This window comes from Microtus pennsylvanicus, chromosome 9 (genome assembly GCF_037038515.1).
Source record: "Microtus pennsylvanicus isolate mMicPen1 chromosome 9, mMicPen1.hap1, whole genome shotgun sequence".
In the NCBI taxonomy this organism is placed as follows: domain Eukaryota; kingdom Metazoa; phylum Chordata; class Mammalia; order Rodentia; family Cricetidae; genus Microtus; species Microtus pennsylvanicus.
The window spans coordinates 11,697,806-11,721,927 of NC_134587.1; the positions used below are offsets into that span (position 1 = coordinate 11,697,806).

Sequence of the window (24,122 nt, forward strand, 5' to 3'; positions counted from 1 at the left end):
TGCATGGAGTCGGTTTCCTTCATCAGTGCCCTCACAGTGCTTTCTGTCTGATTTGCTGATTCTAAGTGACAAGTGGCCCCGCCTGTGCCCCTCCTACCTCAGGGAAGGTAGACTTTGCTTTGGAGTGAAGGCGGTGAAGCAGAGCTCCTGTGTGGCGGTCTTGCGGGTCTGGATTCTCACAGGGAGTCCCCATGGAAACGGCTTACTCAGAAGGTTTCTCGCCCGGGGTCCACTTACTCACAATAACTTCCAAGCTCCAGCCACACTTTGCTATGGCTGTTCCTTGACAGGTAGTGACATCAGGACCTTTGGCAGAGTGCTCTAGGAAAACACAGCTGCGCTAGTGACCAGGATGTGAGGATATATACAGATGTGTGTAGGATTAAGGGAAAACCTGGAGATGGTCCAAGTCACCCAGTGCCCAACATTGCTCTTCACGAAGGTCTTCTTCTCCTTTCTTTCAGGGTGCCGAGGAGACTGCCCATTTTGTAGGCAGACCGAAAACAGTGGGCACTGTTTATTTTTATTTTTCTAATTACGCATGGGCTTGAGTAAATGTCTCTTTATTTTGTTTGGTTTGGTTTCTTCGAGACAGGGTCTCACTCTTGTAACCGCAGAGTCTGGGAACTCCCTTTGTAGGTCAGGCTAGCTCTGAACCTGTACCAGCCTTTTGCCTCTCCTCCCAGGTGCAGGGATTTAGTGTGGGTGCCCCATCTGCTGTCTTCTCATCTCTGCTGCTCACCTGTGCTATTTTCTTTTTATGAAATATACAGAAGGCTGACGAAATGTATGTATGCATGTATATCCACACAGAAACATGTACATGCTTATGTTAAAACATGTGGTGACCAGAAAAGAAATAGAACGTACCCCACACCCAGAAGTTACCATCCATTCCTCTCCATTCTACCCCCTTACCCATTGAGCCATCTCCCTCCTGCTCTTATTTCCTGCAGCATCTATACATGGCTTATACTAAAATCATGAGGCTTTTTCTCTTGTATTTGCTTTGAAAAATTTTGTGAATTAGCTCTTACATTTAGGAATATGATTTTTTAAAAATGTTTTAATGTGCCCTGTCTGTCCTGGAACTTGCTGTGTTGACCAGGCTGGCCTTGAACTCACAGAGATCTGCCTGTTTCTGCCTCTCCTGTGCTGAGATTAAAGGCATGTATCACTACGCCCTGCTGATGACACTATGAGTTATTTTTGTGTGTGAAGTGAGCACCTGTATTCATCTCCATGTGGACATCCCGTTGTCTCATTTTCTTCTCAGTGAGTTGCCTTAGTGATTAAACTGACCGTGCATGTAAGGGTTTATGTCTAGATTCTCATTCACCTACACCACTTTCTGCCCACCAACATCACCATCTGACTACTGCAGCTTCAAATTCAGCTTTGAAATCAGGAGGTATAAATACTCCAGCTTAGTTCTTTTTCAGAATTGCTCTGGTTATATTGGATGTTTTGCCCACAGAGGCCAGAACAAGATATGGGATTCCACAGAGCTAGAATTACAAGTGTTTGTTAGATGTCTGATGTGGGCACTGGGAACCGAATTCGAATCCTTTGGGAGAGCAGTAGGTGCTCTTAGCCACTCTTAAGCCATCTCCCCAGCCCCATCTTGCTCATTCTTTTTGTTTTGCATGGTTTTTTGTTTTATTCTTATTTTTTAATCAAGTTGTTTTAATAGGGATCTTGTTGAAACCACCGAGGTCAGTTGGGAAGAACTGCAATTCTAACATGTCTGAGTCTTCTGATCCACCAGCTTGGGGGCTCTCTCTGGTTACAGAAATCCCTGAAAGCTCATCTGTGGCTGTAGTTCTCAGAGTACGGGTCTGGTGTATCTATACAATTCATCCCTAAGCATCTTATTGTTTCTGGTGTCTTTAGTCCTTAGATATGCCACCCTGCACAGCTTCTTCTTCAAATTGAGACCAAGTCTCGCTATGTAGTCCATGCTGGACTGGAATTTATCCTTTGCCTCTGCCTCCTGAATCAGCGAGTTGTGTGCCACTGCCCCAACACAACGTGTTCTAATGTACTGGTCTCACATCCTTCAGCCTTGTAGTCCATGCTGGCAGTTTGTTTCCCCTGTCTTTCTGTCCGTCCTTCTTTCCTTTCTTCCACTCCCCCTCCTGTCTCCCTCCCCTTTATTTTCTTTCTCCTTCTTCCCTCCCTCCTCCTCCTTTTAGTGTTGTGTATTCAACCCTGAGGTTTGCACAAACTAAGGGACCACTCTTTCCTGAGTCGCAGGCCCAGGACCCCCTCTCTTCCTTTATGGTCTTTGTAAAACACCTATTTTATAGTGTCTCATCGAAAATTCTGGTTTTCAAATTATTTCCTTAGCGATGAGAGGTTATAATAAGTATGTTAATTTATAACAACCCTATATTTCCGGTGACATATATTTCAGTAAAATATAAAGCATTCCTCTGGCCCGGCTCTGTTTCCGCTGTGAGCCACTGTGCATAGCTGTTGTTACATATTATGACTCCAGCCTTCACATTATTGTTCCTTCAGTTATGTTTTAAATCTATTGAAGAAAACATGCCTTCAGCCTTTAGTATTTCTCTATTGTTCCGCATCTCTCTCTCTCTCTCGTGAACATGAGTTACCCTCTTCTGTCATTTCTTTTCAGATAGAAATTCCTTTAGCAATTTAAAAGCAGGTTGGCTGGCAATATACATTCTCAACCATTATTCTTGCCATTATGTCGTTTTCTCTTTATTTTTGGAAGGTGGTTTTGCTGGATATAAAATTCTTGGCTGACAGGCTTTTCCTGAAAATATTTGGGGTGTAATTCTGTTTATGATATTCATTATTTTAAATAAATCAGTTGTTGCTTGTGCCATGGTTTTTGTTTTAAATATGATCGGTTTAAGTGTACATCTCTTTTCTTTTCCCGTCTTCTTATCCGGTTATGCCTGACGGCTCCTGGAAGACTCTATTTTTCCTCTTCTTCTGTCAAGTCTTCAGATTTTGAGGACTTCAGTTCTTAGGTGTAGATCCAACATCAAAATTAATCTAGATTTTGGAACTATATTGATCAATATGGCATTTCTTCTCCCTTCTGATATGCTTGTATCTTTTGATTTTTGAGATTTTCTGAAGCTTTGAAGAGCAGCAACTTCTAGCTGTACCAATCCTTTTGTGCGCATTTCTGGTGCACTCATTTCTGCTCCTAACTGCTCTATTTCCTTAGATTCATCCCCCCCACCACCACCAACTTCTTGTGATGAATATTTACCTCTAACCAATTTCTTCCAGGCACTTGCAATAACCAGAAGAGAAGGTTCAAGAATCCCTTTGTTGGAAGCCAGAATTCTAACAATCCCCCACTCCTTGCCTTTCCCTAAGAGTCTCGCCATGTAGCCCAGGCTGGCCCGAAACGTCTGTTCCTCCTGCTCCAACCTTCCAAGTACTGGGATTACAGGTGCGCTCTGCCACGCCTGCCTTTATTACTTTCCTACAGACGCTTTACTGCAGGGTTCTCAATCTGTGGGCTGAGACCCCTTCGGAGGGCTGAATGGCCCTTTCACAGGGGTCGCCCCCTAGGACCACTGGAAAACACAAATATTTACATTATGATTCATAACAAGGACATAATTTTACAGTTGGGCACTACAACATGAGGAACTGTGTTCAAGGGTCTCAGCATTAGGAAGGTTGAGAACCACGGCCTTTTAAACAGGTTCATCCAGATAGGTTTATCTGAGTGGCAAAGTGTCTGTAATTTCAATTTCTAAGGATGCTGAGGCAACAAGGATCAAGAGTTTGGGGCTGTGCCCTGCCCAAAGAATCCTAGCTTCCCACTCCAAAATAAAACAATCAAACAAAGAAAACTTGTACCTTAGGAAAACACAGGCTCTTCCAAATCCTCTAAGGCCTCTCAGTGTGCTGACACACTTGGGCTTTACATTTAGACCTCGGTGGACAGTAAACCCACTAATAAATGCCTGGGCAGCGCAGCAGGTGTTTGCCCCTGTCAGCTCAGCTATCGACCCGACACAGCGGGAAAGGAGCCTCAGCCAGAGTTGCCTCACTGGGTCGTCCTGGTGGCATGTTTGTGAAGATGTTAAGTCCTAATTGAAGTAGGAGGTCCAATCCACTGTGGGCAGTGCCATTCCAGGGAGCCAGTGAGTGGTTCCACTCCTGCCTTGGCTTCTTGATTATGGACTGAACGCCAAATAAACCCTTTCCTCCCCAAGTTGCTCGTGGTCTCTGTGTGTTTATCAGAGCAATGGAGAAGCACCTAGAACAACTGGTGTTCACTACAAAAGGTTCTGATCTGTGCTGGAGATGATGTTCTGGAACTGTCAGGCCAGGCAAAAGGTGAGGAAGGGCCATTTCAGGGTGCGCTAAGTCCCGAGGGAACATGTACGGTTTGCTAAGGGGACAGCTACATCAAGGATTCCGATGCCTCAGTGCCACGGCAGTGGTAAGGCAGGCTCAGAGGGATGGCGAAGCTTTCCTCTGGTCCAAGGGTGACTGGTGACAGACAATGTGTTCAGAAACTCCATTACAGCCTCCCCCAATCTGCGAGGCTTGAAGACCGCTCCCCTATGGACTGCTTTTAACAAGATTAGCTAACCCTGCCTCCACATTCAGCTGTATGCAATAACCCTGCCTCCCTGTTCAACCACAGATAATAGATAATAGATGAACACGACCCTAGATAAACACTCCGAGCTTCCAGGGTGCCGTGGCTTCTCAGCAGCGAGCCCAGGCTACCCAAACGCAGCTGTGCTGTGTCTGTCATTTCTTCCTTGTTCCCTTGCCACTCCAGCTAGGCCAAGCTCTAGAGGTGCAGAGCACAGCTCCTCCCGAGTGAGCTCATGTCCCCACAGTGAGCGAGTGCATGTCATCCTTTGAAAGCAGAAGGGTACTGGAAATATTAGACCACTGATGCTGGGCTTCTCAAGCCACTGGGGTTCTGGTTTGCTCGCTCATTCGAAAAGGAGCCCCGCCTCCTTGTTCCTAAGGTGCAGACGTCACTTCCCCCTTGACTTGCTGCTCCTCAGCATCAGGTGACTGTGAGGACTCACTCCATGGCGAGAGAACTTGAGAAAGTAACTCCTTTTGGACACCAAGGCATCTGACCCTTTAAAGATGAGCTCCTGTCACAGAGGAGTAAATGCAGGCTTGGGAGATTCGCCGGTTGATCTTTGTGGATCCGAGGTCAGCTTGGTCTATATAGTGAGTTCCTGGTAAGCCAGAGCTACATATGTGAGAGCCTGCCCGCCCCCCACCCCCACCCCAAAGTTTTAAAGTAAGGCCTCTCTCCATCCTCACAGTCTTTAACAAAGGAACTAAAATAAACTATTTGCATTTTACAAAATCTTCACAAAACACATTTCTTTTCAAAATACATTCCCTCACAAAACCACCACAGAAAGCAATTATTTTCCTCATTTAAGAAACACTAGCTGGGTGGTGGTAGCACACACTTTTAATCCCGGCACTCAGGGGGCAGGGGCAGGGGAATCTCTGTGAGTTTGAGGCCAGCCTGAACTACAGAGTGAGTTCCAGGACAGCCAGGGGTACTACGCTTATGTGTTCCAGGTTATCTTATGCTACAGGGACTAACAGGAACGGAACACAGGCTTCTGTCTTTGAGATAGGATCTCACTGTGCAGCCCAGACTGGCCTCAAGCTCATCCTTCTGTCTTGGCCTCCTAAGTGCTGAGGTCACAGGCATGTACCACCAGGCCTGTCTTGGAACCAGAGTCTGGGGCTCAGTAGCCTTTCTCTTACATCAGGCCATCTCTAAGTATAAGAACTTTGTTTCAGGGCATTTTCATTACTTTGCTCAGAAAAAAAAAAGTACTTTAAAAATTCAGTATGAAAATCCACAAAAGATAAAATGACTTGCTATCAGCATCTTCCCAGTGGTACTCCTGGTTTCCAGCCACAGGGTCAGGTCTCTGCACACTTGGCTCAGGGCAGCTGTGCTCCACACCCCATACAATCACTGCCCCACGGCTTTCTGGGCAAATCAAGTACATTATGAGAGAGGCAGGATAATCCATTCCCAGAGACCTGAATAAGTGACCTCACAAAGTGAACAGACCTTTCAGCAAGCTTGCCTGAGTGCAGGCTGTTCCAGGCTCTAACTGGGAACTGGTAATGGAATATTAAGAAGCCCAAACCGAGATTCCCGCTAAGAAACTAACAACACAAAATACTATAATTTTGCAAAAGTTTGTAAAAGATTGCCGATTGGCTGTGGTGAAACTCTCCATGGCTAGAAGCTGCATGCTGAAAACGTAAATGCCTGACATCCATTCGGACTTTTAGGCTGAAGAATTGGAAACATGGCAAGTTAGAAAGGGAATTTAAAGATCTGACGTTCAAACATTAGGTCTGAGAACACTGGCTTGCCGTGAAAGCCGCTGTGATTTGATGACTATGTGCAACTGGCATTCTGGCTTGGGACTGGAGAATCTTTTTCTAAAGCTGATCCCACATGTTCCCTAAATAGCAAAAGAGGATTTTAAAGTCTATGCTACCGTAAGAAAGTTATTATCACTTTGGGATGGTGGACTGGAGATGAAAAGAATGCTTATTCTTCAATTGAAACACGGAAGATGATTTTACTTTGTCTTTTTCATGTGTGTGGTATGCACGCATGTTCCCACGTTTCAGGAATCCTGTCTAGACTTCTAAAATTACAGGTGAGCCACCCTTCCCGGCTGGCACTTATGCTGGCTCCAGGGATCTGAGCCCTGGTCGTGCTGCTTCCTAGACAAGAACTTTAACTGCTAAGCCACCTCCCAGTCCCTGTCTGGTCCTTTTGTCAACACTTTTCATTTTAAATTGTGTTAAATGTCTGTCCACCTGAGCACAGGCCCCCATGGAGACCAGACGAGGGTGTGTCAGATCCCTTGGAGCTGGAGTTACAGGCAGTTGTGAGCTGCGGGATGTGGGATGTAGGTGCTGGGAACTGAACTTGGGTCCTTGGCAGGAGCAGCAAGCATTCTTAACTGATGAGTCATCTTTCCAGGCCCTGGATGATATTTTCATAGTGCCTTTGGGACAGCACTCTAATGCCCCCAGAGCTATAAGTCAGCTGTCTAATTATTTCCCAGCCTTTATAATAGAAGAAATGATCACATTGTGTGTGTGTGTGTGTGTGTGTGTGTGTTGTGTGCGCACGCACACATATGCATGTAAGAGGACAACTTGTAGGAGCAGGCTCTCTCCTTCTACTACGTGGCCCTGGCGATCACGCTCAGGTCAGGCTCGGTGCTAGTGTCTTTAACTGTTGTGTCATCTTGCCAGTATTTTGAACTTTTTAGAAATTTTACTTATTTATATTCTTTATGAGTCAGATGCAGGGTTCTACTTGGGAGTATTTTCCCCGAACTAATAATCAGCAAAGTGACAGCTCAAAGTAAGGACTTTTCTTAAAGTTATGTAGCTTGGATCAAAACAAAAACAAAACCCACCTCAACCGGAACTCAACCTGCATCAAAAGCACCAGCGCTGCTGACTTTTAAGCCCTGGCCCTCTGCTCAAGAAGTGTGCACCCACACCTTGGAGGCCCAGGGGCAGTGCGCAGGGGAAGTGGAACTGAGCTCCAGTCGAACATGGATCTAATTATGTAGCTCTTCCAGTTAGGAAATCACTCCAGTGCCAACACCGAAACACCGGACTGTGAAAAACCATTTCAATTGTCCAAGAAAGAGAAAGAGGGAAAGCGATGTGCCCCGCAGACTTACGGAGTCTCTGCAGGGGTAAGTGGTCTATCTGGGGGAGGGGTGCACAAAGGAAACCATTCAAAGACTGGGACAAGTCGCCCCTGCCACTGCTTCCGCCTCAGAGCTTCCTCCTCCACTCTAAGTTGCTCATCCCTGTAACACCGTTCTCAGTGCCATTACAGACACATTTTCTACACAGCCTTGCCACACTTTCTCTGCAAAGGAAAAAAGCTTCTACTGGTGAATATTTGACTTGGATGATACTAAAAATGATCTCCGAGATTTATTGCAAGTTAATTAATGTCTTTAAAACTGAGTAGGCTTTCTCAACACAAATAAGGGTGATGATCTTTAACTTCCCATTCAAAAGCTGAGGAACAACAAAAATCCAGGAAGTCAGCCAGAAAGATGTGACTTGTTTCCTGTCTAGAAAACAGTAAAATTGATCACAAGTGAGCTACAATTAATGTCACAAGGTACTTTTCAAAATTACAAAGGTCTTTCATACCTACAAGTAAAAAATGTACGATTCCCCGCCCCAACCAATTTAATCTCATCCGTCGCCAGTTACAACAGCCTCAGAACTGCTGACACAGAGTGAAACTTATTCTCGAAATTATTAGACCCCAAAGATGTCTCACAGCCAATGTTTATGTTTGTAAAAATGCACAGTAAGGTTAAATGAGCAAGGTCTACATTAAGTATTTTTTGTGGAGTGGGAAAGAAATTAGTCTCCTAAAGCAAAAACTCATTGGCAATAAGTGTTTTATAAATACTTGTCAACTGTCTTTTTAATTAAAAGAATTTTATATGTACAGGTAATTTTGCCTGAATATATGTTTGTGTATCACACGTGTACCTTGTGTCCACAGACGCCAGAAGAGAGTGTTATATCCCTAGGAACTGAAGTTACAGATGATTGTGAGCTGCCACGTGGGTGCTGGGAAGTGAACTCAGGTCCTCTGGAAGAGCAGACAGTGTTCTTAACCGATAAGTCAACTCTCCAGACCCTTTATTTTCTTTTATAAAAGAACAACTTGAGACCAGTGACCATTTGATTTGCCATGTCAATTTCCAACCCATTCAACTTATATTTTAACATTTGTATTTCCTTTTTTCCAGTCATTCTTACAAACTAACAGGAACACAGCACCTCTGAGCATATGAATCCTAGAGAATAACAGTGCGCTCCACTGACACTGAACTTAGAACTTAGACATTATCACCATAAAATGACTTAAGAGGTTTCTTTGGTATGTAACAGGCAAATAAGAGTTGGGGGGTCAACTCATGAGAACTAAACATTCTGAAGTGGAGAGGTAACTGATACAATTAAGGTTACCAATTTTAGAGTGGGGAGGCAACTTAGAAATAATGTAACTGATAATTCAGAAACATAAGAATAAGGCTCAGGCTTGGCTAACATCTCACTTCTCAGGGATGTCAAAGCTAGAACTACAGTTTGGGTCTAGTACTTCTGGCCAATAATTCCTTAGGCCACAGAGTACTACGAATGAGAAGTTCTGTTATGGAGAACTGCTGCTATGTACTAGTTCTGTTATGGCTAAATCTCTCTCAATAAATCCTTATTATTTAACCAAAATTCAAAAGTTCAAATTCTAATTCTAATCTTTTAGTTCAGAAGGATCTAAAGGTAAGGACCAGGAGAAAGGACAGCTAGCCTTCCCTGTCCCCACACAGGCTACTCCCGCACCATGCAGACATTTGTCATCTGCCTTGCATATTTGTGAGCTGAGGATTTAAGGCAGAGTGTGGGCTTTGAGCACAGCGCCTTCGTGGCTGCTGCATCCACGGGCAAGCGCCTCTCCAACATGGTTTACTGTCAAAGAGCTTATATGCAGTGTCGCAATCAGTGCAAATGAAGACACTAAGCATTTATCAGATGGAAGGAAAGTAACAGAGTTGGGCAAAAGCTAACCAAAAAGAAAGTTTCCACTGACAAATTACCCAACACTGGTTCACAGTGACTAGGAAGAGCTACATTATCCCTGTATGGTGTCTATTTAAGGCCACATGGGAGTTAAGCTGGCTGTTTGCATTAAGAACTTTTAAAAATTTAACAAAAAAAATTGTGAGAGAAAATTTCAAATTTCAAGAAGTAAAAATGAAAATTTGAAAAGTTAACACATATTCGTTTTTATTTATAGATAACTACCATAGAACTATAGAGAAGGAAAAGGGCATCAAATGAAACTTGAAACAGGTAGGTAAATGCATGCTGGGGGAAAGAGTATGTTCCTACACAGTGAAGGCAGTGAGGACACAATGCATGAAGAACTGTGTACTGTAAGGAATCGTGGTTATTTAGAGATATGCAGAACTTATTTAGTCTGTGCTTTAGTAAGAATTATGTATAGTATTACAAGTTGAAAAGAACCCATAAGAATAATTAACAATATATACCTATGTGTTAGAATCCAGAAAAGGCTGCATTCTGTAAAGTCGTCAGCAGTATTAAAAATGACAAAACAAAATGAATATAAAAGGGGCATTGTAAGCTTTGCTTCCTGTAGTAAACCCAGTTTATCCAGGGAGTTTCCTTTTAATACTCATTTAATCAGAAGCATGCAAATAGTTTAGGATCTACTTAATCATCTTTGCCACATCTGCTAAGGTTGCATACAGTCCACTGTTCAGGGCTAGGCAGGGATTCGAGCAGCTGCCTCCTCCTCTGCATCAGCTCGATTTGCATTAATTTCTGCAAGTGTTCGGCCAAATCTTGCCCACTCATCATTGCGGGGAACAGCGATCTGCTGTTAAAAGAAAGACAATGTTTGCTGAGCAACAAAATAAAAAAATCATCTTATCTACTAGTACTCTGTTTTCAAATAACTTTCCCATTAAAAATGAATAACTGACCTAAAGGGCCTTTTCATAATCACAGAGACTCTAACAACAACGTACAACATTTCTAAACAGAAGACGGTGTTTGTAAAGCATGTCGTGACAGCGCAGACACGAGTGTGCTGTGCCCACCACAGTGCAAGGGTGGCAACAGCGGTGCTCTGTCAGCAGACTTCCTGCGCCTCTGTGACCCTCCGGTGGAGAGGAATCCCTCCCAAAGTTTGCAGTGTGTTTCTTGCACTATGACTAGCATGGAAGTAATTTTCTTGTTTTCTTCTCTGAGTGAGGATTTCTCTGTGTAGCCCAGGGTGCCTCCAATCCGTGATTCTCTCGAGTCAGCCTCCTGAACACAGGGTTTTTGGGAATGTAAGGTACTCTGTCTCGAGGCTTTAACTCCTTTGTGAGGAGTTGTTGCTACTTAGCAGTGTTGAATCAAGAGCAAAGAAGAAAATGAAGTGTATGGTGCTGTTGCCTCCCAGAGGCAATCCAAACTTCCCTACAGCTGCTTTCTACCACAGAGACTAACACTGCCGTGACAATGCCATCAGCGAACAAACTCGCTTCCCCATCTGCAGGACCTAATAGGACGGTTACCAAAAACCACTTCACAATCACTGCTGAGCTTGAAGAACCACAGCTCTTCAACAGGAGTGTGCAGCTAGCAACGACCTATAGACACAGAACATCTGTGCACACTATCCGACTGGTGCTATAAATGATCCAATCTCTCGTCCCCAGGATCTGAGGATCTGACTGCTGTAGCCACAAAGTATCAGGACAAGATGGAGAATATTAATGAAGAAAAGGTCCACAAGGCTCTGGTCAGAACTAAAAAGGAAGAACTCAGTCCTGAGCACTGTGTCCCTGGGTGCTGTGCCTAGTCAAGCAGAGTGACAATGAACTAGCCTCCTCCTGCTGAACTCTGTCTCAGTTACTGAAGAACTATGGAAAGGGGCTGGAGAGATGGCTCAACGGCTAAGAGCACTAGCTGCTTTTCCAGAGGAACAGCGTTTGGTTCCAGCACCCACGAGGTGATTCACAGCACCCTGTAACTCCAGTTCCAGGGGATCCAATGCCCTTTTCTGAGCCTCATCCTCACCCCAGGCTCTTGCATGCACATAGTGCGCATACATATACACAGGCATACATAAACACATTAAATATTTTTTGGGGAAAAACCTATCAAAAGATGGCATCTTTGATTTTTACTATCTGGCTCAAACAGATCTATGAATTTTATCTCAACATCAATTTTATAAAACTCCACGTCTCCTTTTCCATCTAAGGACTTTCTGGAAGAGCAGGAATCTGGAAGCGTGTGTCCCACAGCACCACCTTCTCGTCTGCTGCATGTGGACTCAAGACGCTCAGGTAGAGACAGCCTCAGGAGCTGCCTCTGTGCTGAAGTGCACAACCATGTAAACTATACAACGCATAAGGCCGATGACAAACTTAGCTACCACAACACCAATGACAAAATTATAGGCCCCATACCTCTCCCACATCATAGATGACAATCTGTCCTTCAGAATCGCCCACGGCAATCTCTCTTCCGGAGTGGGTCCATCTCACACGGTTAAGAGCAGGGTTTCCTTCCACAGAGATGCTGGCAGTAGGTACCTAAGTTATTTAAAATACAGGACAGTTAAAAGTTTCATCAAAGTTTCTAAACACAAAGAACAGTAATTCTCCAATTTGTGTTTTTAAAAGCAGATGTTTGTAGGTAAAAGATAACCCCAGCTCTTGGGAGGCAGAGGCAGGTGAATCTCTATGTTCAAGGTCTACAGAGCGAGTTCCAGGACAGACAGGGCTACACGGAAAAACCCAGGGTTGAAGAACAAAGCCAAACTTCCAAATCCCAAATCAACCAAACAACAACAACAAAAGCATCTCCCCACCTTCCCTCTGTTCAGAGACTTATTATGATGACATTAACTTCAACCCTTGAAGAGGAGTTGGGGAGATGGCCAGTTTTATCTAAGAAATTCTCACACGGCTGCAAATATCTCATCGGTGGAGGGGTTTTGTATTTAAGTAGTCAAACTGTTTAAAAATATGAGACTAAAACCCATTTTAAAACATTTAAAGGAAAATATTCCCAATGCCCCATAAACAGCCCACAGTTCAGTTCAGAGGGCAGGAATTCCCGCTGCAGCTTGCACCTGGTGGACAGCAGCTCTGGGAATCAGCGCGTACCCTTGGTACGATAAGCTTTCCCAAGCCCCATCCCAAAGGGAGGAGAAAACAGCAACAAGGGCAGCAGACCCGCACTCAATTATAGTCATAAACCTTTGGTGCAAAATCTAAACTAAGAAAGCAAACTTGGGTAGCGCACAGTAGTGCATGCCTTTAATCCCCATACCTGGGGTGGGTGTGGAGGGTAGAAGCATGTAGACCTCTGTGAGTTCAAAACCAGCCTGGCTTACATAATAAGTACCAGGGTTATGTACTGAGCTTGCCAAACAAACAAACACATAAACAAATTGGTACCATTCTAGAAAATGTACAATCAAATTTAATTATACAGCTTACACTTTTTTCCTAGCAGTATTTGAATGCTCCCCCCCCCAAAAAAGCACAGAACCAGTAGATAACAGAATTAAAATTCTTGCATTTCCAACATATTTCTCCTTTCCTCATCTTTGTATAACCAAGCACCTGACTTACAGGGATCTAGAAAGATGTCACCAGGAATCAGACGAAATGAGAGGGCTCACCTCCACAACCACTACTGACGGCTGGTAGCATCACTTCTGCTAACCAGTGACCTGTAACCAATATAAGGACCTAAGAACATTTTAAGCCTTTATCAACTGGCTAAGGATAACTCACAGACAGAGTTATACTGCATTGCCAAATTTGGTATAGCAATTAGGAAATAGGATGGTTTCTACACTATCATCATTTATGGCGCTGGGAATTAGACCCAGGGTCTTGCACATGCTAAGCAAATCTTTTACCTCTGACTTACATGCCAAGACCTTAGGATCCCCACCCACCCCCAGACAAGGTTTCTCTGTGTAGCCCTGGTTCTTCTAGAACTCTTTCTGTAGACCAACCTGGCCTCAACTCACAGAAATCCACCTGCCTCTCTCTCGGAGTGCTGGAGCTACCACCCCTGGGCTTTGGACCTTGCATTTTTGAGACAGGGTCTTGCCACATAGGTGGCCTCTAACTCGTGATACCCTTGCCTCTGCCTCCCAAGTGCTGGGTTTACCTGTATGGGCCACCATGCCTACCTCCATATTCGCTTTAAGTTAATCTTAACCCTTCATGGAAAGAGGTCATCCAAATCTATTTCCTTTCTTTCCAACAAGTCAGGCGAGCACTAGCATTTATGGGTGATACAAAACCCTTTCAAGGCTAGCGGGAAATTCAGAATTACGGTTAACATACTCTACAATCTGTAGCTATCTTTGTCTAGCCTAAGAATGAAAGCGTACGCAAAGCCCTGTGGCCATCCATCTCCTGGACAGCAGACACGACACTGCTTTTCAGAAGTAGAGAATGCCCCGTGCTCATGGCGGTGCCGCTCCTCCCTTCAGCTCCACACAGCGTGCTGTTTGTTGTGTGGGTACAAAGCTTACTCGGTTTCTTTGTGATGAAGCCACAATCACAGAGCACTTTTACATTCCTCAGGATAAAAGAAATTTCACAAATTATTCAATAAATCTCCGATTTTCTGTTATTTTCCTGCTCACCTCTGTGTCATTGTTGAGATTCCACAGATCCAGTCTCCCCATGCCATCCACACAGGCAAACAGGGCTGGGTGGGTGGGTGACCACATAACATCATAAACATAGTCTGAGTTATCTTCAAACGCGTACAAGGGCTTGTTATTCTGAAAAAGAAAAACTAATTCTTAGCACTGTCAGCATCAACACGCACAGAAACCCTTAACTACTGATCGCTGAGACATAACAGATGCTGTAGGTGAACAGCTTCACACCAACCCAGCCTGGAAGTGGTCCCGTGGTTTGTGCCACTACAGAGTCACCTGGCAGTATACACTAAGAGCCAAGTATTGGGTTGCAGTTCCTTTTAGCTTGTAGCAGTCTTACTGTTTTTAGGAGAGGAACAGAATATGCTTCAAAGCACCTGTCAGTGAGCGGCTGCAGGAAGACGACAGCCCAGCCGCTGCACTTCTTGAATCACCTGGAAATCTCCCCGCAGAAGCAGAGAAGGACACGGGACAGAGAAAGCAAAGCCTCACACACCATCTCCAGCAGAAGGAAACAGACTCCAGCTGTAAGAAAGGGGAGCCAAGCTCTCCCAACCACAAGACCTACACGGCCCTAGCATCTGCGTGGAAGAAGTGACTGACGGCTGCGGCACAGACGCCCACTTGGTACCATGATGAGCAGCCCGAGAACAGCAGAAAGTAGGGGAGTTCGGCGTCTCCCCATGTGTAACGAACACCACAGGTGCTGATGGCTCAAGCTCGATCTCAGGCTGTCGCCTGCGATGCACACACACTTGAAACTGACAGACTTGAGTGTGAGTGTGGAGGCTGGAAGACACCATGTGTGAGGCAGCTCTCTATCTCCTCTGTGGGTCTCGGGGCCTGAACCCAGGTTGTCAGCCTTAGTGGGAAGCAAGGAAAGCACCTGCTAAGCCATCCTGCCAGCTCAAAAATAAGTTTTAAAGTGTGAGTTTAAAATTTTAAGATATGACAGTTAGTGTCAATAGCATGATTACTGTAGTAGCCCAAAATGCTTGTTTTCAACTAAAACAAAACCAAACAGAGAAGAGGATTTTCCCCCCTCTTTTAAAGGCACTGTTATAAGAGTAAGGATCCAGCTTGCCCAGCCTGGAACGGCACACAATCACCGGCTAAGCTATAAAAAGCCACCCCAGGGGTACACGTCAGTGGTATTTCTAGCATGCCAAAGATCCTAAAGCCTTTGACTACTGAGGCGATAGTATACTTCAAACATCGCATTTCCAGGCAGTTTTAAAGGGTTATCATCAAAAACCTAAAAAAAGTTAACAACCATATTCATGCCAGGCAGTGGTGGCACATGCCTTTAATTCCAGCACTGGGAGGCAGAGGCAAGTAGATCTATCTCTGTGAGTTCAAGGTCGGCCTGGACCATAGTCTATATCATTAGTTCCAGGACAGCAAAGGCTATACAGAGAAACTGTCTCAAACAAGAACAACAAAAAACCTCAAACCAATCATATTCATATATTCAATAAAAATGTGTGTGTTGGGGACTGGGTTTGGGACTGGGGGAGCAGCTCAGTGACAGAACACTTGCCTTGCATTCTGGAGGCACTAGATTCAATCTCAGCACTGAAGGAAACAAGAGTGATGGCCTAAGTGCTGGACACAGCTCAAGGGTAGAACAATTGCCTGGCATGCGCCAGACTCTGAGTTCAAGCCCAGTACTGCAAGAAAGAGCTAGAGAATGAACGTTTCACAGCATGGGCTGTGAATGGTGCTCATGGAAGCACCCAGTGCTTAATCACAACGACAAATGAAAGCACCCAGGAAAGTCACTCACGCACTGAAGATTAAAAGGAAAAACATCAGGAAACTCTTAAGTGCGGACAAGGATGCAGAGCAATCGGACCTATACACACTGCTACGGTGGATTAGGAACTGGCAGACTCACTTGGACTTGCCAGTACTATCTGCTCTGAATACATATGCACGTCCTCTGACCAAGCCACTCCAGGCTAGGCATATGCTCAACAGAACTGTTTATGGCCAGCACAAGACAACTATGACCTGGCATGGTGCTGCACACCTGTAATCCCAGTACTTGGGAAGATCCTATGTTTGAGGCCAGCCTGGGCTACACAGCAAGACTCTACCTAAAAAATCCACAAGGGAGAAAGATAACTCTAACTGTGCTCCTAGCAGAACTGAAGTAACCACACACACCATCAGCAGAGTGGACACATAAACTATGTTTTATTTACATGGCTGAAAAAGAGATGATCTCTAGCTAGACTCAGCAACATGAAACTCACATCACAGTGCTCAGCAAGCCAGAATGAGAACCTACTCCTTTCTATAAACTACAAACTATTAAAGCAATATGCAAATTAGATTAAAACGTTTATGATAATAAGAAGATTGCTAATTGTCTCAATTGTCTCAGGAATCGGTCAGATCAAGCATTTAACTTACTCAGTGGATTGTTACACAGTTTGGGTAAAAGATCACAATTTTATTATTATTATTATTTTTTGTTTGTTTGTTTTTGAGCCAGGGTTTCTCTGTGTAGTTCTGGCTATCTTAGATTCACTCTGTAGACCAGGCTGGCCTCAAACTCAGAATCTGCCTCCCAAGTACTAGGATTAAAGGCATATGCCACTACTGCCCAGTTGAAAAGACCACAATTTTAAAAATTATGTGGAAAAAAAGCAAAATGTCCTTCAATTTAAAAATGTGACATTTTAAAACTCTTTTCTAGTTTAATTTTAAAAACCAGAGTTATCTAAGGATTAGCCAGAGTTTTACCCCACAGAGAAAATGCACATATTTAACATCAAATAATGCTTCATAGTACAGTAATTTAGTATGTAATACTGCAAATTAAAATCCTAAGTGGGCCTGTTAAAATATCTTTGAAAGTTCTGTCTTCCCAGACTTTGAAGAGCACTTGTGTCTTACTGGCACTGAGGCAGCAGGAGACTGGAGACCCAGCCTGTTGTTTCAGTCCAGTCAGCAACCAGCTTCAAGGCTCTGAGAGAAGTCACTCATTCTCCTAAGCCTGTTTCCTTGTTTATAAAACAAAGGCTTCGCACTGGTGGCTCTGAAGCTGGCTGCACGCAGTGGCCACCTAGAGAGTTTCCAGTGCAGTATGTGGGGCTCTCGGGCTCTGGTCTCACAGGTCTGGATATCAGAGAGCACTTTAAAGTCTAAAAAGCTGCTCAGGCGCATGACCAAGAATGAGAAAGTCTGAGCCAAATGATGCATAATAGGTCTCTTACTCATAAACGACCTGCAAAAACATTTGCCAAGAAGAAATCAAGACAAAGGGCTTCTGTGAAAACAAAATAAACAAGAACAGACATCTGAATAAAAAGAACAAGCATTTGGTTCTGCTGTGGCAGTGAACACTGCATGGTCCAGGGACAGGCCATACAGCCTTTCCTAAACTCAAGGTCTAGGGTGGTCATGGTCCAGGGACAGGCCATACAGCCTTTCCTAGGCTCAAGGTCTATGGTGGTCTTGGTCCAGGGACAGGCCATACAGCCTTTCCTAGGCTCAAGGTCTATGGTGGGCTGAATGGCGCCGCCCTAAAATTCATATCTACTAGTCCTTGTAAATGTAACCACGTTAAACAGGTTATACTGTTCTACAGTGGACCCCACATCTCCTGTGACTTGTGTTCTTAAAAGAGGAAATTTGGAGCAGAGACCTAATGAAGCAAACAGTTCAGAAAGTCACGTGGTGACGACAAAGGCAGAGACTGGAGGGACACAGCTACAGGCCAAAGAACACCAAGCACTCCTGATAGTCAGCAGATGCTAGGAGACAGTACAGAACAAACTCTCAGGCCCACCCGGGGTCAGCAGCCCACCCACACCCCTAAACTGTGGGGACAAATTTCTGTTACTTTAGGCAGCCGTGTGATAAGACTCCAATACAGATTTTCATTTTTTCAAAGCTGGGGTAATTGTTAAGTTCTAGATTAGTAACAAGAGTCTCTGCAGTAAATAAACCAGGATTAACAGTGAACTGGAAAGAACTATGACCTCAATTTAGATGATGAGAGAAATAAACAAATTTCCTTTGACAAGAAATCATTACATGGTTGGAGAGATGGCTCAGAGATTAAAGCACATACTGTTCTCAGAGGACAACACCCATGTCCAGCAGACCGCCTGTCACTCCTGCTGCTGACTCATTGTTCATGCATACATACCCACATGCATACATACCCACATGCACACACACGCACACATACAAAAATCATTACAAGGTCGAAAATAACTTCCCATATTACCTGACTAAAGATAATCTTTGCAGAGTATATCTATTAAAAGTAACGAAAGCCCAAGTCTTACAAAGCAAATGAAGATAGCACCATTTCAACACTGGTCATAAGAGAAGTAGCCTCAGACAACAGACTGTGAGAATCAACTACCCCATGGCAAGGCTATCTTTACTTGAAGATGAATGAATCAAGCTATCTTAGCTTGATGCCACTGAATATTCAAATGCTAGAACTTCTTTTGTTCTAAGTCCTTGTTCCCCAAGGGATCTTCTGATTATAATTTGGCTTCCCATGTGGGTAGTCTACAGGGGAACAATGAGCTGGTCAGGCCAGCAGGAGGATCTGGGCCTTCTGGCAGTTAAGTTTCTGACTGTAAATTAATAAATTGACATTCTCCAATGTACCAGTGTCTTAGGAGCCTGTTAGTTACAGTTGGCATTCCCCTGTCTAATCAATTTCAGTAGCTAAAAAAATTGACTTTTAAATATGCAGAGGAGGCTAGACACGGGCCTGCAGCAAGTCACAGAGGTAAGCGCCACCAGGTGGGACTTGGGCAGACCATCAGTTAGCCTTCCCTCAGACATGCCCTCAATTTCAAAGCATCTTTTCATTTTAACTTGTCTGCTACGTAAACACTTCTTTTTCCAAGCACTGGTAGGCTCTCTTAACCCTCCTTAATGCTAGTGCTGCTGAGAGTTAAGCAATCATGCTGCCAGATTAAAGATGGGCACTGAAACACTGGATAATGAAAAGTTCAAGTAGCAAATGGATTATGAAAATCTAAAAACTATTTTAAGGTATGACCCTACTAACAATCCTAACTCTGCTATCTCATAGTAAATATGGTTCTGAGACTACAATACATTATGCATACATTAAAATACCATCTCCTGTAAATATACTTTTAAGAATAACCTATGACAGGTATATTAAGATGTGCTTGAACATTCATCTAATTACCATGTTAGAACTGAAATTGCCATCGTTCGGGCCATCCCAAGAAACTGCCGTTGGTCATTCATTCTCCCTGCTGTTTTCCAGACCACTAATGCATTTCTATTGTGAACTTCCAAATTTGGTGTTTTGAGATTTTAATGGTGTCTTCTAAATATTTTAAAACCAACATCTTGGCTAAATTTCACCAATATGAAAGAGCTGGGCATGGTGGTTCATACCTTTAATTCCAGCACTTAGGAGGGAGAGACAGGCATATCTCTATGGGTTTGAGGCTAGCTTGGATACCTTGTGAATTCCATGACAGCCAGGACTAAGTAGAGAGATCTCTTCTCAAAAATCAAAAACAACAAAAAGTTCATCAATATGTGGGTTTTTTTTTACAATGCAAATAGCTTAAGTCAAAGACAGTCAAAGCAATCTGATAAACGGAACTGTGGGGCTAGGTATTAAATTTTCCAACCAAGCTAAGATTAGAGACTTCTACGCTGAAGACTAAAGTATTTGAAGCATATTTGAGGCAGTGCCATACTGAGGTTTCTGCACGCCACATTTACAGGACTTACACAAAGAGAGACAGAGGAGGAATCAGAGCCACATCTTAGTGGACAGAGACACAGCAGCACCCAATGATTCATCCTTCCCGTTTACAGGGCTCAGTTCCCAGGGCAGGAGAGCACTTAAAAATGAGAGAAAGAGACGCAGGACTTGAAGTCTGTTCAGTGCATGAATGTGAGCAACTGGTTTTAAAAGCTTAAAGTGGTGAGCTGGGTGTGGTGGTGCACACCTTTAATCCCAGCACTTGGGGAGCAGAGGCAGGTGGATCTCTGTGAGTTTGAGGCCAACCTGGCCTAGAGAGTGAGCTTTAGGACAGTCAGAGTGGTTACAGAGAAATCCTGTCTCAGCAGCAATAACCCCTCCACACAAATGCTTAAAATGGGGGCCTTAAGAGAGGACTCTGTGGTTTATAAGATTACGTCCTCTTGAAGAGGACCCAGCATTCGTATGGTAGCTCACAACCAGGTGATCTGATGCCTTCTTCTGGCCCCCGCAGGCACTGGGCATATGTGGGCCACAGACATACAGACCGGCAACACACTACACACATAAAATAAATAAATTAATCCAAAATATTTAAAACTAAAAGCTTAAAATGGGCCAGGCACTGGTGGTATATGCCTTTGATCCCAGCACTCTGGAGGCAGAGGCAGGCAGATCTCTTTGAGTTCAAAGCAACCTGGTCTACAGAATGAATTCTAGGATAGCCAGAGCTACACAAAGAAACGAAACTGTCTCGAAAAACAAAACAAACAAAAAAGGCTTAAAATGGAATCGGAATAATGCTTTTAAAGTTGTTTTAAGACACTGCCTACTATTCATTAGCATTCATTGTTCATGAACATGTATGTCTACTCCTCACTATCCCAGCACAGGCAGGGCCTACATCAGGTTATTTAGAAGGGGAGATACACACCAACAATGGAACTAGGAAGTGTAAGCTCAAGTCTGACTCAGTCAAGGCTGGCCATATATTTAAATTTACCTACCAGAGTATTGCTGTTTGACCCTTCACAGAACAGAATTGTATGCAGAAAGGGTAGACTAAATGGTAGTAATTCTTAATCTTTTTATCTTCCATAGCTGTGGACTGAGCCCAGGACCTCATGCACAGTAGACAAGTGTACTATCACTATGTAACAACAACCTAGGGCCAAGACAATTCTTCTGGTAACATTTTAGGGGGTTCTTGCTCATATATGATAGGAAACATACTATTCTATGCAGGCCCATGCACTAGGAAGGGTGTTAGAGGCAGGGAGAGGTATGTATCATATTTGAGAATGAATAAAAGAAGCAATAAAACAACCTAATTAGCAAGACAAAGAGCTATGTCTGCCTATCGTTCTCAGTCAAATCTCTTCTGGAACAGGGGAGATGGCTGGCTGGACAGGTGCCTGAGTGCAGGTCTGACGACCCTAGTGCCATCCCCTATCCTGCAGAGTGGCAGGAGAGAGCCAGTAACTGAAGATGTCCTCTGGCATGTATTTGTGTGCAGTGGCACAGCACACTTGCATTCACGCACATACACAATACATACATCACACACAGAAAAACAAGTAAATAAAAGCAACATCTATGTTGAAACAATAATACAGAAACAAAACTATGAACTATTAACGAAGATCTGTGTAGAACAACAAAAGCAAATGTCTGTTAGTCTACTATCACAGGGAAGTTTGTTCTCTAAGAGGCAAGACGAGCTGAGCTCTTCTTTCTCAAATCCTGTTCATGTACATTCAAATTTCAAGCAGAAAGGAAGCTAGCAAACTGAAAATCTGCCATTTAAAAATCATTCAGTCAGTCACCAAATGAAGACTATTTCAATAGCCAAAAAAGGAAAGAAGCCGGCCAAGAACACAGCAACAATGCAATATTTCTCTGGACTCTCATAGGTCTAGTACATGAGAAAGCACACCCAGAAATCTTACAACTTACATGGATATATGAGACCTACATGGAAACAGTAGGTTTTATCTTTGTCATTCTGGTTCTTGCTTTGTTTTAGCAGCAAGTTATGTGTTTTCTCACATAGGCAGAGCGGTAGGTCGTGGCTATGAGAACTTCTTTCTCTGACTGTGTGCAGTGTGTGATCCAAGGGTGAAAGGGATACCTGATTAGATGCATTTAGGCTCTGACCCCCATTAGAGTCACGCCTGTTAAACATGCTGGACACTGCATCAAGCACTTCTAGACATTCCCTTCATCAGACTTCAGGGAAGTGCTATTGTTGTGTCTGTAAGTGTCAAAGCCGGAAATGCTCAGTTTAAGGGAAGCTTTGCAAGGCTGTCTTTAAATCATTTCATATGAGACTGGAAAGGGCCCCAAGATAGGACAAGAGCGAACTCTGTGAGTGTGCTCTGGACACTAGGCCAGAATTACATAAACAGGAGCTAACCACAGTAAAGGGCACAGAGATTTCCTCAGAGAATGCCAAGAACCACAGCAAGTCTAAACTTTGTTTCATGGTGAAGGATTCGAAGAGTCAACATTAAGATAAAGTAGATGGACAGGAAAGATAAAGCTTAGCAGGGAGTTCCGTAGACTTGGATACACTGAACGTGCAGTTTTTACTAGACAGCACTACGATCCTGCAGAAAAACTAGAAAGCAAGTTAAGTTTAATTATAAAATAGGCCAAGCAAAACGACCAAGTCTGTATCTATCGGGAGGTCATGTTCCGTAAGCCCTGTCTAATGGAACCACTGGAGGACTAGAAAGCATTTTCATCACTAAGTGGTATTTCAAGTAACTGGTTTACTAAGCCCCAGTAAACAACATTAGTTATACTAGACTAAGAAAACACACACATACCTTCATAATGCTTTCTAACGACTCAAGTTTATTGTGTAGCCTTACTGTACAGGACTCACTGCAACCAGTCTCTGTGTTTTCTATATTTCCCATCAGCTCCGTGAGTCACTGCAGTCCTGAATTAAGGCAAATGCATAGCTTTTGTGTGAGACTGGATGAGATTATATGAGGGAGTATGGGAGATACCCAGGGATGAGATTATATGAGGGAATATGGGAGACACCCAGGGACTTCTCCCCAACTCAATTCAGAACAAACAGATGTGTGCTTGAAAAGTCTAAAGTGGCAGGAAGACTGATCTTCAGTTTTTTTGTGAGGTCCCCTATTTGTTGACACCCTAATATCAGCACACTCGCACACCCTGTAACTTCTTCCCAAGCTCTCTGTACTGAGATACAGTTCTAAGACATTTAAGAGCCAAGACCTGAGTGTTCCCTACAGTATTAGAGCACCACCTTGTGTCAGGAAACTGGCCGAATACACAGAAAGCAGTATTTCAGATACCTTAGTTGTCCAAAGTTTTACTGTCCAGTCAAATGACGAAGTGACAAACAGATGTGAGAAGTCTACTGCTCCAACAGCCGCATGACAGTGGATTCCAGTGATGGGTCCCTGATGTCCCTCAAACATCTCACTGATTCCAGCTTTGCTAGTTCATAAAAGTGAAAATGTTAGGGAACTCTCTTGTAAGTATACCACATATTTTCTGATCATTTTTATTTATTTCTTTTTTTAAAGACAGGGTCTCACTATGTAGCCTGAGCTGCTCTGGAACTTACGTAGCCAGGATAGCTTCACACACAGAGATCCACCTTCCTTTGCCTCCAGAGTGTTGAGATTAAATGTGTGCACCATCACACCCAGTCAGTGTCTCTTACTGTGGGTTTATATACCAGATCTTGATTTAACTTCAAACACAATTCTACGTTCATAGTTCATCTGCACAACTTATGCCAAATATTATTGGATTCAGATTTGATATCACTACTGAAGTAGTGGGGACATTTTGGAGCCATAGCCAAGTCCAGTATGTGTGCTGGTAGGATAAGGACACAGAGATGCTGTGCAAAAGCTAAGCTTTGAGGTGAAGGTGATCTCCACTGGAAATGAGGTCCAGATGCTCAGTGGTTTTAAAGAACAGCTAGACAAGTTCGAACAGACTGCACGGCTGGTGCACTATTAGTCAGCTAACACACGTGGTGCCGTCACTCTACTATCCGTAGGCTTGCACTAACGCAAACAGAAACAGGCGACAGTCACAGTTACAAACCTG

General features: G+C 43.7%; 1 protein-coding gene across 10 annotated transcripts in view; it reads right to left on the bottom strand.

The window, feature by feature from the left end:
* Positions 1-9,835: 9,835 nt before the first annotated feature.
* The window catches only part of Dync1i2 (dynein cytoplasmic 1 intermediate chain 2), a 52,506-nt gene continuing 38,219 nt past the window's right edge, over positions 9,836-24,122 (bottom strand). For all 10 annotated transcript variants that reach the window (XM_075984918.1, XM_075984917.1, XM_075984919.1 and 7 more), the window contains 4 exons: positions 23,354-23,498; positions 14,270-14,410; positions 12,063-12,188; positions 9,836-10,477 (listed from right to left, as the gene is read on the bottom strand). In XM_075984918.1, coding sequence (XP_075841033.1) covers positions 10,364-10,477; positions 12,063-12,188; positions 14,270-14,410; positions 23,354-23,498 — 526 coding nt within the window. In that variant the 3' untranslated portion in view covers positions 9,836-10,363. The remainder of the gene's footprint in view (positions 10,478-12,062; positions 12,189-14,269; positions 14,411-23,353; positions 23,499-24,122) is intronic.